At 44.7% G+C, this 18,733-nt stretch overlaps 1 protein-coding gene across 1 annotated transcript in view; it reads right to left on the bottom strand.

Moving 5' to 3' along the window:
• The window catches only part of ITGA8 (integrin subunit alpha 8), a 188,007-nt gene extending 170,161 nt beyond the window's left edge, over positions 1 to 17,846 (bottom strand). The window contains exons 1-2 of the mRNA XM_083189390.1: positions 17,548 to 17,846; positions 11,460 to 11,593 (exon numbers count right to left, since the gene is read on the bottom strand). Of these exons, the coding sequence (XP_083045516.1) occupies positions 11,460 to 11,593; positions 17,548 to 17,834 (421 nt within the window). The 5' untranslated portion in view covers positions 17,835 to 17,846. The remainder of the gene's footprint in view (positions 1 to 11,459; positions 11,594 to 17,547) is intronic.
• Between the last annotated feature and the right edge of the window lie 887 nt (positions 17,847 to 18,733).

Here is an 18,733-nt window from a genome sequence, read left to right as displayed (position 1 = left end):
AGCGGTGCAGAAATTGTGTCCATTACTACTACACTCGGTAAATGAAACCGAAATAATATCCTCAGGGCACAGAATAAGGGTCACTCGCTTTGGGCGTATTCAAGTCTCCAGCGCTGGTTTCATCCGAGAACACGTCAAGATATTTCTTCACAGTTTATTAAGTCTAGTCCATTGTGTTCTAAATAGGGAAACTGGGCAGAGATTGCCAGATTTTTACGGTATCACAAACTTCCATCACTTGCTTTTACAAGGTGCAGAAAGACGACCTGACAGGCCCGGGAACAGTAACATGCGGATGCTGAGAGCTGAAACCTGAGACCATCAGAGCAATAGTCGCACCATCAGTGAGAGCTGTCTCTGCATCTGTCACTCTCCTTCTTACGGAATACTGTACAATAGAAGGGATGCAGTCAAAATCCCGACAGGGTCAAAATCCCGAATGGGTCATAATACCGACAAGGACAAAATCCAGACAAGGACAAAATCCCGACATTTAAAATCCCGACATTTAAAATGATGACAAGGTCAAAATACCGACATATAGAATGTACAGGTGAAACAGTCAACATGACTTTCCGCAAACAGGTCGCAAGGTCGACATGGGTTTTTTCACTGTTTTTTGACCAGACATGTGCCGACAGCCGGTATTTCATGCCCTGCCATCCACTAGAGGTGGGAGAATAAAATAGTGTGCCTAGCGCAGCGAGCGATGCGAGGGGCTGCGGTTCACTTCCAACTGTGTCCATGTCGACTGTGTCGACATTCGGGTAAAAAAACTGAAAAAAACATGTCGACCTCGCGACCTGTCGATGGAAAGTCATGTTAACCTTTTCACATGTACATTCTATATGTCGGTATTTTGACCCTGTCGGGATTTTAAATGTCGGGATTTTGTCCTTGTTGGGATTTTAAATGTCGGGATTTTGTCCTTGTCGGTATTATGACCCATTCCGGATTTTGACCCTGTCGGGATTTTGACCGTCGGAATTTCATACCGAATCCCAATAGAATAGCTCATGCCAGCACAGGGTGGCACAGCTGTAGTCGTTACTAACTGTCAAATTCCCCAGATCACCTAGCTGGTGCACAGCTGTAGTCGTTACTAACTGTCACATGACCCAGATCACCTAGCTGGTGCACAGCTGTAGTCGTTACTAACTGTCACATTCCCCAGATCACCTAGCTGGTGCACAGCTGTAGTCGTTACTAACTGTCACATTCCCCAGATCACCTAGCTGGTGCACAGCTGTAGTCGTTACTAACTGTCACATTCCCCAGATCACCTAGCTGGTGCACAGCTGTAGTCGTTACTAACTGTCACATTCCCCAGATCACCTAGCTGGTGCACAGCTGTAGTCTTTACTAACTGTCCCATTTCCCAGATCACCTAGCTGGTGCACAGCTGTAGTCGTTACTAACTGTCACATTACCCAGATCACCTAGCTGGTGCACAGCTGTAGTCGTTACTAACTGTCACATGACCCAGATCACCTAGCTGGTGCACAGGTGTAGTTGTTACTAACTGTCACATTCCCCAGATCACCTAGCTGGTGCACAGCTGTAGTCGTTACTAACTGTCACATTCCCCAGATCACCTAGCTGGTGCACAGCTGTAGTTGTTACTAACTGTCACATTCCCCAGATCACCTAGCTGGTGCACAGCTGTAGTCTTTACTAACTGTCCCATTTCCCAGGTCACCTAGCTGGTGCACAGCTGTAGTCATTACTAACTGTCACATTACCCAGATCACCTAGCTGGTGCACAGCTGTAGTCGTTACTAACTGTCACATTCCCCAGATCACCTAGCTGGTGCACAGCTGTAGTCGTTACTAACTGTCACATTCCCCAGATTACCTAGCTGGTGCACAGCTGTAGTCGTTACTAACTGTCACATTCCCCAGATCACCTAGCTGGTGCACAGCTGTAGTCGTTACTAACTGTCACATTTTCAAATTTGCTGCAGTCATTCCTACTATAGATCCACAGGTTGCCTGAGACACATGAACTGTTGGTAGATCTTGAGGACCGTTTTAGCCACCCCTTATGTAGGGCATTGGCATTGATAATGTATGAGTGAGTACACTGCCTGGTATATTCTGGGCACAGCATATACAAGCCTGCGTAAGGCACTTGGATTGTATGAGTCTAATTCAGACCTGACCGCAGGGCTGCTTTTTAGCAAATGGACGAAACCATACTGCACTGCAGATGGGGCAGATGTAACATGTGCAGAGAGCGTTAGATTTGGGGAAGTTATTTTGTTTCTGTGCAGGGTAAATACTGTCTCCTTTATTTTTACATTGCAATTTAGATTTCAGTTGGAACACACATCACCCAAATCTAACTCTCTCTCTCTGCACATGTTACATCTGCCCCACCTGCAGTGCACATGGTTTTGTCCATTTACTTAAAAAAAAGCAGCCTTGCTATCAGGTCCTATATTACTGCATTTTGAAAAATGTTATATTTCTGAGTAAATTGTCCCGGTCTGATATAAACAAGCCAAGAGTTCTACAGCTTTGTGTAATAAAACCAACAAAAAGAACATCCAATCGTTAAAACGCAAAAAAACATAAAAGTGCACTCGAGTGTTGGCTCTGCTCCTGGGGAGAGGACACGGTCTACCGTCTATCAGCAGCATTATACAGGGAGCACAAAACGGGAGACCGTTTATATGGAGACTTGGACCAGCACTAAAATCTGTGATTTGTCAAGAAATGCGTCGTCTCATCGTCTTATTCCTTCTTTACAGTTTAGCAGCAGCACATTCAGTTGTATTTTACAATTGGGAACAATACAATAATAAAGCAAGACTTGGTGATAACAGGCAGACATAGAGGTAAGAGGGCCCTGCTCGCAAGCTTACAATCCAGACATCGCTGCCTGTGATCACACGGAGGGTGCATGCGCGTGCTCCGATAATGGCTCGGGCTGTGAATTTGCAGTCCAGGGTACGGGGCTGAATTGTCCAAGTAAAATGACAGTGAGGTCAGCAGAACTTTGATAATGATAAGCCGCTAGTATTAATGCAATAGTGCGACACGCAAACATGCGCTGATTAATCTCAGAGAACTCAACAGGGAACAATTATTCTTTAATAAACATAAAAGTATCGGCCTGTGAGTATATAGAGCTGACAATAGGAAACAATGCTGTATAACGTTTCTAATTAACATGTGGAAGTCGTTACCACTGGCTGTTGCATGAGAAAACAATAACATCGGACTAAAATTAAACAAGACATACTTATGGAAATAACCACCCATCAAAGGCCCTTATTAATGTGCACAAAACACTGTGTAAATGTCTCTGGAAGTCTCGGAACCCAACAGGAATCTTTTAAAGTAGTTAACTGGACACTGACTGTCTTCAAACATACTGATCGCTGATCCCTACATTACTACCCGACAGCCAAACAGACTGATCGCTGATCCCTACATTACTACCCAACAGCCAAACATACTGATCGCTGATCCCTACATTACTACCCGACAGCCAAACGTACTGATCGCTGATCCCTACATTACTACCCGGCAGCCAAACATACTGATCGCTGATCCCTACATTACTAACTGGCAGCCAAACATACTGATCGCTGATCCCTACATTACTACCCGGCAGCCAAACGTACTGATCGCTGATCCCTACATTACTAACCGACAGCCAAACGTACTGATCGCTGATCCCTACATTACTACCCAACAGCCAAACATACTGATCGCTGATCCCTACATTACTACCCGACAGCCAAACATACTGATCGCTGATCCCTACATTACTACCCGTCAGCCAAACGTACTGATCGCTGATCCCTACATTACTACCCGACAGCCAAACGTACTGATCGCTGATCCCTACATTACTACCCAACAGCCAAACGTACTGATCGCTGTTTCCTACATTACTACCCGACAGCCAAACGTACTGATCGCTGATCCCTGCATTACTACCCGACAGCCAAACGTACTGATCGCTGATCCCTACATTACTACCCGGCAGCCAAACGTACTGATCGCTGATCCCTACATTACTACCCGACAGCCAAACGTACTGATCGCTGATCCCTACATTACTACCCGACAGCCAAACATACTGATCGCTGATCCCTACATTACTACCCGAAAGCCAAACTTACTGATCGTTGATCCCTACATTACTACCCGACAGCCAAACATACTGATCGCTGATCCCTACATTACTAACCAGCAGCCAAACATACTGATCGCTGATCCCTACATTACTACCCGGCAGCCAAACATACTGATCGCTGATCCCTACATTACTAACCGGCAGCCAAACATACTGATCGCTGATCCCTACATTACTACCCGACAGCCAAACAGACTGATCGCTGATCCCTACATTACTACCCGACAGCCAAACGTACTGATCGCTGATCCCTACATTACTACCCGGCAGCCAAACACACTGATCGCTGATCCCTACATTACTACCCGACAGCCAAACATACTGATCGCTGATCCCTACATTACTACCCGACAGCCAAACATACTGATCGCTGATCCCTACATTACTACCTGACAGCCAAACATACTGATCGCTGATCCCTACATTACTACCCGACAGCCAAACATACTGATCCCTACATTACTACCCGACAGCCAAACATACTGATCGCTGATCCCTACATTACTACCCGACAGCCAAACAGACTGATCGCTGATCCCTACATTACTACCCGACAGCCAAACATACTGATCGCTGATCCCTACATTACTACCCGACAGCCAAACATACTGATCGCTGATCCCTACATTACTACCCGTCAGCCAAACGTACTGATCGCTGATCCCTGCATTACTACCCGACAGCCAAACGTACTGATCGCTGATCCCTACATTACTACCCGGCAGCCAAACGTACTGATCGCTGATCCCTACATTACTACCCGACAGCCAAACGTACTGATCGCTGATCCCTACATTACTACCCGACAGCCAAACATACTGATCGCTGATCCCTACATTACTACTTGACAGCCAAACATACTGATCGCTGATCCCTACATTACTACCCGAAAGCCAAACTTACTGATCGTTGATCCCTACATTACTACCCGACAGCCAAACATACTGATCGCTGATCCCTACATTACTAACCAGCAGCCAAACATACTGATCGCTGATCCCTACATTACTACCCGGCAGCCAAACATACTGATCGCTGATCCCTACATTACTAACCGGCAGCCAAACATACTGATCGCTGATCCCTACATTACTACCCGACAGCCAAACAGACTGATCGCTGATCCCTACATTACTACCCGACAGCCAAACGTACTGATCGCTGATCCCTACATTACTACCCGGCAGCCAAACATACTGATCGCTGATCCCTACATTACTACCCGGCAGCCAAACATACTGATCGCTGATCCCTACATTACTACCCGACAGCCAAACATACTGATCGCTGATCCCTACATTACTACTTGACAGCCAAACATACTGATCGCTGATCCCTACATTACTACCTGACAGCCAAACATACTGATCGCTGATCCCTACATTACTACCCGACAGCCAAACATAACAGTATCGCTGATCCCTACATTACTACCCGACAGCCAAACATACTGATCGCTGATCCCTACATTACTACCCGACAGCCAAACATTCTGATCCCTACATTACTACCCGACAGCCAAACATACTGATCGCTGATCCCTACATTACTACCTGACAGCCAAACATATTGATCGCTGATCCCTACATTACTACCCGACAGCCAAACATACTAATAGCTGATTCCTACATTACTACCCGACAGCCAAACATACTGATCGCTGATCCCTACATTACTACCCGACAGCCAAACATACTGATCGCTGATCCCTACATTACTACCCGACAGCCAAACATACTGATCCCTACATTACTACCCGACAGCCAAACATACTGATCGCTGATCCCTATATTACTACCCAACAGCCAAACATACTGATCACTGATCCCTACATTACTACCCGACAGCCAAACATATTGATCACTGATCCCTACATTACTACCCGACAGCAAAACATACTGATCGCTGATCCCTACATTACTACCCGACAGCCAAACATACTGATCGCTGATCCCTACATTACTACCCGGCAGCTAAACATACTGATCACTGATCCCTACATTACTACCCGACAGCTAAACATACTGATCGCTGATCCCTACCTTACTACCCGACAGCCAAACATACTGATCGCTGATCCCTACATTACTACCCGGCAACTAAACATACTGATCGCTGATCCCTACATTACTACCCGACAGCCAAACATACTGATCGCTGATCCCTACATTACTACCCGACAGCCAAACATACTGATCGCTGATCCCTACATTACTATCCGACAGCCAAACATACTGATCGCTGATCCCTACATTACTATCCGACCGCCAAACATACTGATCGCTGATCCCTACATTACTACCCGACAGCCAAACATACTGATCGCTGATCCCTACATTACTACCCGACAGCCAAACATACTGATCGCTGATCCCTACATTACTACCCGACAGCCAAACATACTGATCGCTGATCCCTACATTACTACCCGACAGCCAAACATACTGATCCCTACATTACTACCCGGCAGCCAAACATACTGATCGCTGATCCCTACATTACTAACCGGCAGCCAAACATACTGATCGCTGATCCCTACCTTACTAACCGGCAGCCAAACATACTGATCGCTGATCCCTACATTACTACCCGACAGCCAAACATACTGATCGCTGATCCCTATATTACTACCTGACAGCCAAACATACTGATCGCTGATCCCTACATTACTACCCGACAGCCAAACATACTGATCGCTGATCCCTATATTACTACCTGACAGCCAAACATACTGATCGCTGATCCCTATATTACTACCCGACAGCCAATCATAACAGTATCGCCAGGAGAAGTTCTGCCAAAGAACATTGGGGCAGATGTATTAAGCCTGGAGAAGAGATAAAGTGGAGATAACTTGGAAGAGTTAACGCACCAGCCAATCAGCTGTGTTTGAAATATGACAGTTGGCTGGTGCGTTATCTCCTTCCACTTTATCTCCAGTTTATCTCTTCACCAGGCTTAATACATCTGCCCCAATGTTCTAAATGGCCTCCACTACGGGGACGGGTCATACTGTTGACCACTATTGGTTGACAGGCCATAGTTCGACACACAAAAAAGGATCAATGTTCCTAAGGTCAACGTGGTAAAAATGTTGACACAAGCAATATGTCGACACGAAAAGGGTCAAGATTCTTTTTCACGTTTTTGTTGACTTTTTTTAGAAGAAAAACTCACATTGATTTTTTTCATGTCGACATGTGTTTGTGTCAACCTTTTAACCATGTCAGCCTAAGGTATGTAGACGCTTTTCATGTGTAGACTTACAGCCTGTCAACCAATAGTGGTCGGCCTACTGACTGTCGGCCTTATTACTGTCGACCACACCTCCCCCATTCAATAGAGTTTGAGACGAACCCACATTTATCCACATCCATATGTAGAGATGCAGGTTGTGATTACGCTCCCTAACACTTAGAGTGGGGTAACGCAGGATGGAGAGCAGTGCATGCATATGTGGGAGAAACGCAGAGGATTCCCAGGAAGACCACAATAAAGAGCCATTTAGGAGACGTGTACCCTGTAGATGCTGGGCCCCTGGTGTGACACATACAACAATGGCGGTGATCAGTAGCTGCTTTTGATTGGTTGGAAGGTCTTCAACTCTCCCACCAGTATTATTGCTAGTATCAGTATAGCTGCCTGATGCCACCTATTTGTTTTTAGTTATTTAATATAAACACATCAAACACATGCCATACACACCAATGTATTTTACTTGAGCATGAAACAAGGGGCGTGTTTCTGGTTGATTTGCAAAAGTTAAGCTGTGTACACACGGTGCAATTTTAGAAAATATCGCTGACAATATGGCCACTGAGCGACCATATTGACAGTGATTTTTATGTGCTGTGGGCGATAAATCGCTGGGTGCGCGCTCCCGTGTTCAGCCCCTAATGGTCGCTGGTTGCAGGAGTGGCTCCCCCGGCAGAATCTATTTCCCCATGTGGCTCCCCCGGCAGAATCTTTTCGTCATCAACGACCATCTCTGGTAGCTGATGAAAATGGGACACTGAGAGATATATTGCTCCATGTGTACACAGCTTTAGATATCATGTCCCCAGTAGTGCCATTTACATATCATGTCCCCGGTAATGCCAGTTACATATCATGTCCCCAGTAGTGCCAGTTACATACTATGTCCCCAGTAGTGCCAGTTACATATCATGTCCCCAGTAATGCAAGTTACATACTATGTCCCCAGTAGTGCCAGTTACAGATGTTTCCAGTAGTGCCAGTTACATATCATGTCCCCAGTAGTGCCAGTTAGATATTGTATTCCCAGTAGTGCCAGTTACATATCATGTCCCCAGTAGTGCCAGTTACATATCATGTCCCCAGTAATGCCAGTTACATACTATGTCCCCAGTAGTGCCAGTTACAGATTTTTCCAGTAGTGCCAGTTACATATCATGTCTCCAGTAGTGCCAGTTAGATATTGTATGCCCAGTAGTGCCAGTTACATATCATGTCCCCAGTAGTGCCAGTTACATATCATATCCCCAGTAATGCCAGTTACATATTATGTCCCCAGTAGTGCCAGTTACAGATTTTTTCAGTAGTGCCAGTTACATATCATGTCCCCAGTAGTGCCAGTTACATATCATGTCCCCGGTAATGCCAGTTACATATCATGTCCCCAGTAGTGCCAGTTACATATCATGTCTCCAGTAGTGCCAGTTAGATATCGTGTTCCCAGTAGTGCCAGTTACATATCATGTCCCCAGTAGTGCCAGTTACATATCATGTCCCCGGTAATGCCAGTTACATATCATGTCCCCAGTAGTGCCAGTTACATATCATGTCTCCAGTAGTGCCAGTTAGATATCGTGTTCCCAGTAGTGCCAGTTACATATGCCAACAGTAGTGCTGTTATAGATGTCCCCAGTAGTGCCAGTTACAGATCATGTCCCCGGTAATGCCAGTTACATATTATGTACCCAGTAGTACTAGTTACATATTATGTACCCAGTAGTGCCAGTTACATATCATATCACTGGAAAATTGGCAATGTAATGCAAAGACACTGACATGAATAACAATAAGTTAATGTGACTGTGACATCACTGTCATAGCAATGTTATGCTATGACATTGTGGCATGAATGACAAAAGGTTAATGTGAGACTGTGAAATCTCTGACAATGTATGGCACTGTGAAATCACTGACAATGTAATGCTATGGCACTGTGACATCACTGACAATCTAATGCTATGACACTGTGACATCACTGGTAAATTGGCAATGTAATACAATGACACTGTGACGTGAATGACTCTTAATACTTGGTCCCTGTGAGATCACTAACGATAGATTTCTGTGTCACTGTGGCATAATTGACAATGTAATGCTATAAACCTATGGAAGGACAATAGATTACTGCATCACAGTAATTCTGTAACCTTATTAATGACAATAAATGTATGCTCCAACGTGACATCACTGAAAATGTATTTATATGACAGAAGTAAAAAAAGACAGATATCCATAACCTGAATAAAGCAGAAACAGAACTGTCCCAGAACTTGATCAGAATCATAAACTTGGACCCATAGCCAGAAGTAGAAGAGAACCAAAATAGGCTCAAAAAATGTCTTTTATATCTAAATTAAAATAAGTCCAGACAATAGATTCCAGTATCACTGTGATATCACAAACAATGTAATGCTATAACTCTGTGACATCAATAACAATAGGTTACTACAAAACTGTGACATCACTGACAATGCAATGCTCTGACACTGTGAAATGGATGCAACAGATTTCTGTGACAATCTGACATCACTGACAACATTATATCGTAACACTGTGACATGAATGGCAATACTGAAAATGTGACATCACTGAAAATATAATGCTATGATATTGACCTGAATAACAGGCTACTGCGATATCACTTATGGTGTAATGATATAACTATGACCTGAATGACAGGATACTATGACATCACTGACAATGTAGTACTTTGACACTGTGACATCACTGACACTGACATGATGACAGTAGGTTACTGTAGCACTGTAACATCAATGACCCTGTAATTCTATGACACTGTGAAATGAATGATACTACATTAATGTGACACAGCGACATCACTGTCAACATAATGCTCAGATGCTGTGACATGATTGACAATATATTGCATTGATATCAATGTTAATGATATTTTGGGAAATGAACCAAGGTTGTAAATACAGTTATCACCATCAGTCACATATATATCACTCTAACGGTTCTATACAACCCACTATATTACTAGTTAACAAGTTTATTTTTTACTTGCTTTTGTTTTTCATTATTTTGCATCATCTTTATATACTATACTATATAATTTGTTGATTTATGAGTTAAGTGCTTCTTTTATCTTACTACCTATGGGACAAGATCGAACGGCGATTTGTTAAAATCAATTATTTCTAGCCAGAATCAGCAGGTTGGCAGAGAACAGTTACAAAGATAATCATGAAATGTACAAAAAAGGAAATGATCCACACAATGCTGAACGCAAATGTTATATTTTGGAGTTTGCCTACTTTGTTCTCTTTTATAGAAGAATTGGGGGGAAAAAAAACAAATAAACCAAACCATAGACAGTCCTCGAAATCTGGAATCGGTAACAAAATCATATTTTCTGCAGTTCCTCAGATGGAACACTGGGCACCTATATCAGTATTAGGGACAGATGTACTAAGCTTCAAAAACTACCAGACAATCAGCTTCTAACTGCCATGTAACAGGCTGTGGGCCAGATGTACTGTTTGCAAAGTGATACAATGGAGAGTGATAAACCAACAGCCAATCAGATCCTAACTGCCATGTTTAAGGCTGCGTTTGAAAAAAGTGAGGCGCTGATTGGCTGGTGGTTTATCGCTCTCCATTGTATCCATTCAAGGCTAAGTACATCTCTCCCAGTGTTTCAAAAATGACAGTTGGAGCTGGTTGGCTGGTAGGCTCGCTGAGGGCAGTCCTCTGCAATTCAATGGAGTAGTGGCCCACAGCAGCCAATCAAATTATAGCTTGCATTTTGTAGAATATAACAGGTATGTATTGGCCAGAATCTGACGGGTTGCTATGGGAACACCTCCACTTTTGTTAAACCCACTCCTTAGTAAATTTACCACAAGATGTACTCATAAACATGTGTTTCAAATAATTAGGAGATATTTGACATTCAGCAAACAGTGGAATGAGAAGTCCACACAGCTGTTCTCAATACACGGCCATGTAATCTGTGTGTAATGGCCTTTACCTAGTCTCTGTGTACATGTTACAGTCACCTCCATCCACACAGGCTCTGGGTAACACTTACTTGTGGTATCAAAAGGAATCCGCCTGCAGCCCCTCGTCCCAGCATGCGGAAACGGGCAGTTGTACACGGTGCCTCCCTCCACAATCTCTGGTTGGCTGGTATTTGCTTTGGGTGCTCCAATCAATACACTTGTTCTGTAATAAGAGGTATCTCGTTTTATTTTATTACTTTATCAGACAGCTGACATAGGACAGAGCTAATTTACAGCACTTACTACCAAGCACCCCATATCTCATTTATCAGGGCCACCCCATGGGGAAGGTGGACTCAACTGTGGTCCCATTACAGCTGCATGAATGTCCACTGATATTTCATTATATCCCTTTATAAACATAGAATGGGCAAGCTTCACTGCACGATCCTGACCGTCAGATAGCGGACAGAGGTATCCTTACATTCATAATCCCAATGGATCACAGTATTTTAATCTTACCCGTAAAACTCACTCATAATCATACCCCTGACCCTAACTCATAATCCTACCCCTAATCCTACCCAGCCTAACCTTAACAGTCCCCTCCTGCAGGTTAGCCTTCCAACCACTATGCAGCCGAACCGTAACTGTCCCCTCCTGCAGCCTAACCCTCCCAACCACCATGCAGCCGCAGCCTAACCCTAACTGTCTCCTCCAGCAGCCTAACCCTAACTGTCCCCTCCAGCAGCCTAACCCTAACTGTCCCCTCCAGCAGCCTAACCCTAACTGTCCCCTCCAGCAGCCTAACCCTAACTGTCCCCTCCAGCAGCCTAACCCTAACTGTCCCCTCCAGCAGCCTAACCGTAACTGTCCCCTCCTGCAGCCTAACCCTCCCAACCACCATGCAGCCTAATCCTAACTGTCTCCTCCTGCAGCCTAACCCTAACCATACCCTACTGCAGCCTAACACTAACTATACCCTCCTGCAGCCTAACAATAACCGTCCCCTCCTGAGCCTAACCCTAACTATACCCTCCTGCAGCCTAACCCTAACTATACCCTCCTGCAGCCTAACCCTAACTGTTCCCTCCTGAGCCTAACCCTAACTATACCCTCCTGCAGCCTAACCCTAACCATACCCTACTGCAGCCTAACCCTCCCAATCCCCCTGCAGCCTAATCATAACTGTCCCCTCCTGCAGCCTAACCCTAACCATACCCTCCTGCAGCCTAACCCTAACCTACCCTCTCCTGCAGCCTAACCCTAACTATACCCTACTGCAGCCTAACACTAACTGTCCCCTCCTGCAGCCTAACCCTAACCATACCCTACTGCAGCCTAACCCTCCCAATCCCCCTGCAGCCTAATCATAACTGTCCCTTCCTGCAGCCTAACCCTCCCATCCACCATGTATCCTAACCCTGTCACCTCCGGTAGCCTAACCCTAACTGTACCCTCCTGCAGCCTAACCCTCCCAACACCCCTGCAGTCTAACCCTAACTGTTCCCTCCTGCAGCCTAACCCTAACTGTACCCTCCTGCAGCCTAACCCTAACTGTTCCCTCCTGCAGCCTAACCCTAACTGTTCCCTCCTGCAGCCTAACCCTAACTGTACCCTCCTGCAGCCTAACCCTAACTGTACCCTCCTGCAGCCTAACCCTAACCATACACCCACGTCACAGCTTGATTTCCATGGGAACGCCCAGTGTTTGAATGGGAACATCCATGAAATGCTGACTACCCGCCACCGCCCCCGTGTTGGGTGCGTGCGCCCAGGGAACACCCTGTTCGCTGTGGCCGCATATATCCTGCTTCTGCACAGAAATGCGTCTGCGCATGCGCAGATGCACAACAACGGTCCCCGGAGCAAATGCGCGGAGGATGCGAATGAAGCAGTATAACCCCCTGTCTGTATTGCGTCAAAATTTCAATTATTATTTATTTTATATTAATTAGCACTTCAAGCACCATTATTCCTCTCTTTGGGCCTTATTTTAGTGCACTCTTTCTGACAAAATCCTTCTTAGATGGGCAAAACCATGTGCACTGCAGGTTGGGCAGATGTAACTTGTGCAGATATAATTAGATTTGGGTGGGGTTTTACTTCAAAGTGAGATCTATATTGCAGTGTAAAAATAAAGCAGTCAGTATTTTCCCTTCACAGAAACAAAATAACTCACCCAAATCTAATTCTCTCTGCACATTTTACATCTGCCCCCCTGCAGTGCACATGGTTTTGTCCATCTAAGAAGGATTTTGTCAGAAAGAGTGAACCAAAATAAGGCCCTTTATTATGCATTACTGAGTTATAGATATTTTCATTCTAACATTTAGACCTGATTTAGTCAATCTGTAGCATTTGTGGACTATTGTCAGCTTATTATGGGACTTATAGTTCAACAGCCTTTCTTATAGAGATACCAACTCCCCAAGACTCAATCACTGGTCTGCAACATCTCACTTATAGGAAGTTCTCGGGGTCATTACCAAGTCCCTGACAGTTATTCCTCCTGCCTGTCATGACAATTATCGTAGTCTGCACAGTATCCCCCCTTCAACAGACCAGGGGACTGCAATTCATTACCAATATGTCCTGGCAATCCAGGGGTTAATCATTTCCTCTCTGCAAAGCCTGCTCTGGGAATCTCACTAGTAACATCAGTCCAATCTCATACTCTCCTACCACACCAAGGTATCAATCGGCGCGTCATTAGTGCACAAGTACTCTATGGATACACTGACAGTAGTGCACAAGTATTTATGGATACACTGACAGTAGTGCACAAGTATTTATGGATACACTGACAGTAGTGCACAAGTATTTATGGATACACTGACAGTAGTGCACAAGTACTTATGGATACACTGACAGTAGTGCACAAGTACTCTATGGATACACTGACAGTAGTGCACAAGTACTCTATGGATACACTGACAGTAGTGCACAAGTACTCTATGGATACACTGACAGTAGTGCACAAGTATTTATAGATACACTGACAGTTGTGCACAAGTACTTATGGATACACTGACAGTAGTGGACAAGTATTTATGGATACACTGACAGTAGTGCACAAGTACTTATGGATACACTGACAGTAGTGCACAAGTACTCTATGTATCCACTGACAGTAGTGCACAAGTACTTATGGATACACTGACAGTAGTGCACAGGTACTCTATAGATACACTGTCAGTAGTGCACAAGTACTCTATCGATACACTGACAGTAGTGCACAAGTACTTATGGATACACTGACAGTAGTGCACAAGTACTCTATGGATACACTGACAGTAGTGCACAGGTACTCTATAGATACACTGACAGTAGTGCACAAGTACTCTATGGCTACACTGACAGTAGTGCACAAGTACTCTATGGATACACTGACAGTAGTGCACAAGTACTTATGGATACACTGACAGTAGTGCACAAGTACTCTATGGACACACTGAGAGTAGTGCACAAGTACTCTATGGATACATTGACAGTAGCGCACAAGTACTTATGGACACACTGACAGTAGTGCACAAGTACTCTATAGATACACTGACAGTAGTGCACAAGTACTTATGGATACACTGACAGTAGTGCACAAGTACTTATGGACACACTGACTGTAGTGCACAAGTACTTATGGACACACTGACAGTAGTGCACAAGTACTTATGGATACACTGACAGTAGTGCACAAGTACTCTATGGATACATTGACAGTAGCGCACAAGTACTTATGGACACACTGACAGTAGTGCACAAGTACTCTATAGATACACTGACAGTAGTGCACAAGTACTTATGGATACACTGACAGTAGTGCACAAGTACTTATGGACACACTGACTGTAGTGCACAAGTACTTATGGACACACTGACAGTAGTGCACAAGTACTTATGGATACAATGACAGTAGTGCACAAGTACTCTATGGATACACTGACAGTAGTGCACACGTACTCTATAGATACACTGACAGTAGTGCACAAGTACTCTATGGATACACTGACAGTAGTGCACAAGTACTCTATGGATACACTGACAGTAGTGCACAAGTACTTATGGATACAGTGACAGTAGTGCACAAGTACTCTGTGGACACACTGAGAGTAGTGCACAAGTACTCTATGGATACATTGACAGTAGCGCACAAGTACTTATGGACACACTGACAGTAGTGCACAAGTACTCTATAGATACACTGACAGTAGTGCACAAGTACTTATGGATACACTGACAGTAGTGCACAAGTACTTATGGACACACTGACTGTAGTGCACAAGTACTTATGGACACACTGACAGTAGTGCACAAGTACTTATGGATACATTGACTGTAGTGCACAAGTACTTATGGATACATTGACAGTAGTGTGCAAGTACTTATGGACACACTGACAGTAGTGCACAAGTACTCTATGGATACACTGACAGTAGCGCACACTGTACTCACTACTCACACAGTAGTGCACAAGTACTCTATGGATACACTGACACTAGTGCACACTGTACTCACTACTCACACAGTAGTGCACAAGTACTGTATGGATACACTAGTAGAGCACAAGTACTGTATGGATACACTGACAGTAGTGCACACTGATCGGAGCAGGTTTAACGTTTGTAAAATCCGCATGGCTAAATGTTGTTAGTAGCATTATAACAATGTTGGGATCCCAGCAGCGGCTTCTCACGTCTACAGTCACTTGCAACAAAGTGACTGCAGACAAGCCATACCGGTCCCAGACAGACAGACTGATAGATCGACTGATAGACACATAGGGGGATAGAAAGTGATGGAATGGGGTTAAGGGGGGATTTGGAGAATTTGTGGGACTTTTACTGCATTTCCCCATGCACTAACACCCAATCACCGGGTTACTTAGCCTATGGGTTCTCTCCGCTGTAGAGTTTGAGGGATCCATCACGGATTATAGAGAGAGAGATGTGGGGTTATAAAGAGAGAGAGAGAGAGAGATGTGGGATTATAAAGAGAGAGAGAGAGATGTGGGGATGATCACATACATACAAGGTCTATGTACTAAGCCTTGGAGAGAGATAAAGTAGAGTGAAATAAAGTACCATACATCCAGATCCTAGCTGCCATGCTACAGGCTGTGGGTGGGATGTATTTAAGGAAAAATGGAAAATGGGAGTAAAGTAAAACCCTGGTTCCAGGATTTGTAACTGCATTTCCATATGTACTAAGACCGGACTTCGATGCATAGTTCTCTCCACATCCTCTCCAATCGGATTCCTCCGAGCACCCGCAGTGGCCGCCCGCATCACTCTGCGCAGGTGGATCGCCAATGACAGTTCTTATGGGGAGAGCTGATCGGTGTGGTACTAATCACGTATGTTAGTACATATGAGATTAGTAACAATGCAATGTGCAGCGGATGCTTAGTACCCGGTGTCTGAACAATGACAGGGACTGGTTGGAAATTTAACTCTCAGGGACTTAGTAAATAGACCCCTTAGATCAGTGATTTTCAACCTTTTTACCTTGCAGCTCACATAAGATTTTAAAATTGCCAAGGCACACCATGAGATCCCCACAGGGCAAAACACATTGGCCCCCACACAGGAAAAAAACAAACCTATTGGCCCCCATATAAAAAAACAATCACACTGGTCCCCACAGGTAACAAAAAAAAAATATTGTCCCTTTACATGAAAAGAAGAGACCAGTAAATAACAGTTGAGCTGATGGTGGATGTAAACTGGTTTGGGCACCTCTAGATCTGGGGGCACACTTGAGAACTGCTCAAGGCACACTAGTGTGACACGGCACAGTGGTTGAAAAACACTGCCTTAGATGTTACAAGTAACCAAGAAGTTATCATGAGACAAGCACCAGGTGGGAATCCTAGCCCCCATTATATAACCTGCAGTAGGGGTCTCAGGTCTATAATACACAGGTATTCCTAAATAGTTGGAATGACAGGAGGATGACAAGCATAGACATGGGGAGCATCACACAGATTGGGGTGCACCCCAGCACCCCTAGAGCTGACTCTCATTTATACATTACACTATGAGCCTATAACATTTTATATATATATATATATATATATATATATATATATATATATATATATATATATATATATATATATATATATATATATATATACCGTGTATATTGTGCACCTATGCCCCTGCCCGCAATACTTACGTCTTGGAGTCCGGTATATAGAAATCCACGGAGTATCCGAAGTAGCTGTGCGGGGGTCCGCTGTACACCGTGATTCTGTCCACATCCAGGTTAAATGCACGAGTTGCGGGGCACAGCGCGAGCAGTGCCATAGACAGTGACAGCAGCAGGGACACCGGCATGCTCCCCGGGTCTAGCATCTTGCAGAGCAGCAGAGCGGGTCCAGGAGGTGCTGAGCAGAGGTAGAGCTGTGAGTGCTGAGAGGCTGCTGCTGCTGCTGCCGCCTTGTATCCTCTCTGCACTCTCATGCACTCCCCTCAGCGTCCACATCTCAGTGTGTAGGGGGGAGGTCTCACTGAGTGCAGCAGCTAGCTTGGGCTGTCACTGGGCTGAGGAACATGGACCACCATGTGCATCTCAGGGGTATCAGGCTGCTGGTACACAACAAGTCCTCTGCTTATAATCTGCTGGCACATCATTGCAACACCTATGATCATTTGGGGAACTACAAGTCTCAGCAAACAGACTGGTTGCCCATCTCTCTGTTTTCTAGGGATTGTCCTGGAGGACACTGAAGTTGCACACTGGCCATTTGCTAGGGCACAGATGCTTGTGCAGTACTATGTACACTGTGGGCATAGGTGGCTACCATCATTTACAGCGATAACCTAAAGCACAATATGCATTCTATACATGCAGAGGTGCCCAAAAAGTGGTTGACTATTTAATATGTTATTTGTGCGAACCGGATTCCTGCCGCAATCTTAGCCACTGTGGAAATAACCAAGTACTTCCCCATCTATCCCCACCTGCCCCACCTGCAGTGCAACATGGGTTTGTCCATCTGTAAACAAAATTTGTCCTGCAATCAGGTCTGAATTAGGTCCATAGTCCCAGGAGGCCAGACACGGCTGTGATCGCAAAGGGCAGCTCTTAGCAGGCGAGTGTCCGTGTTTCCGCGCATGCCTATTTACTGCTGCCCCAAGCCTTTTTATCATCAGGAATGCACATTCATGCGTGTCAGAGTCTGTATAAGAAGTGGGCCCTTATTCAGATCTGATTGCAGTACAAATTTGTTCTCAAAATGGGCAAAACCATGTGCACTGCAGGTGGGGCAGATGTAACATGTGCAGAGAGTTACATTTGGGTGGGATGTGTTGAAACTGAAATCTAAATTGCAGTGTAAAAATAATGCAGCCAGTATTTA

This window comes from Crinia signifera, chromosome 5 (assembly GCF_055691185.1).
Source record: "Crinia signifera chromosome 5, ASM5569118v1, whole genome shotgun sequence".
Lineage (NCBI taxonomy): Eukaryota > Metazoa > Chordata > Amphibia > Anura > Myobatrachidae > Crinia > Crinia signifera.
Note: the sequence above shows the minus strand (reverse complement) of the source record. Positions and strands in the feature narration are given on the sequence as shown.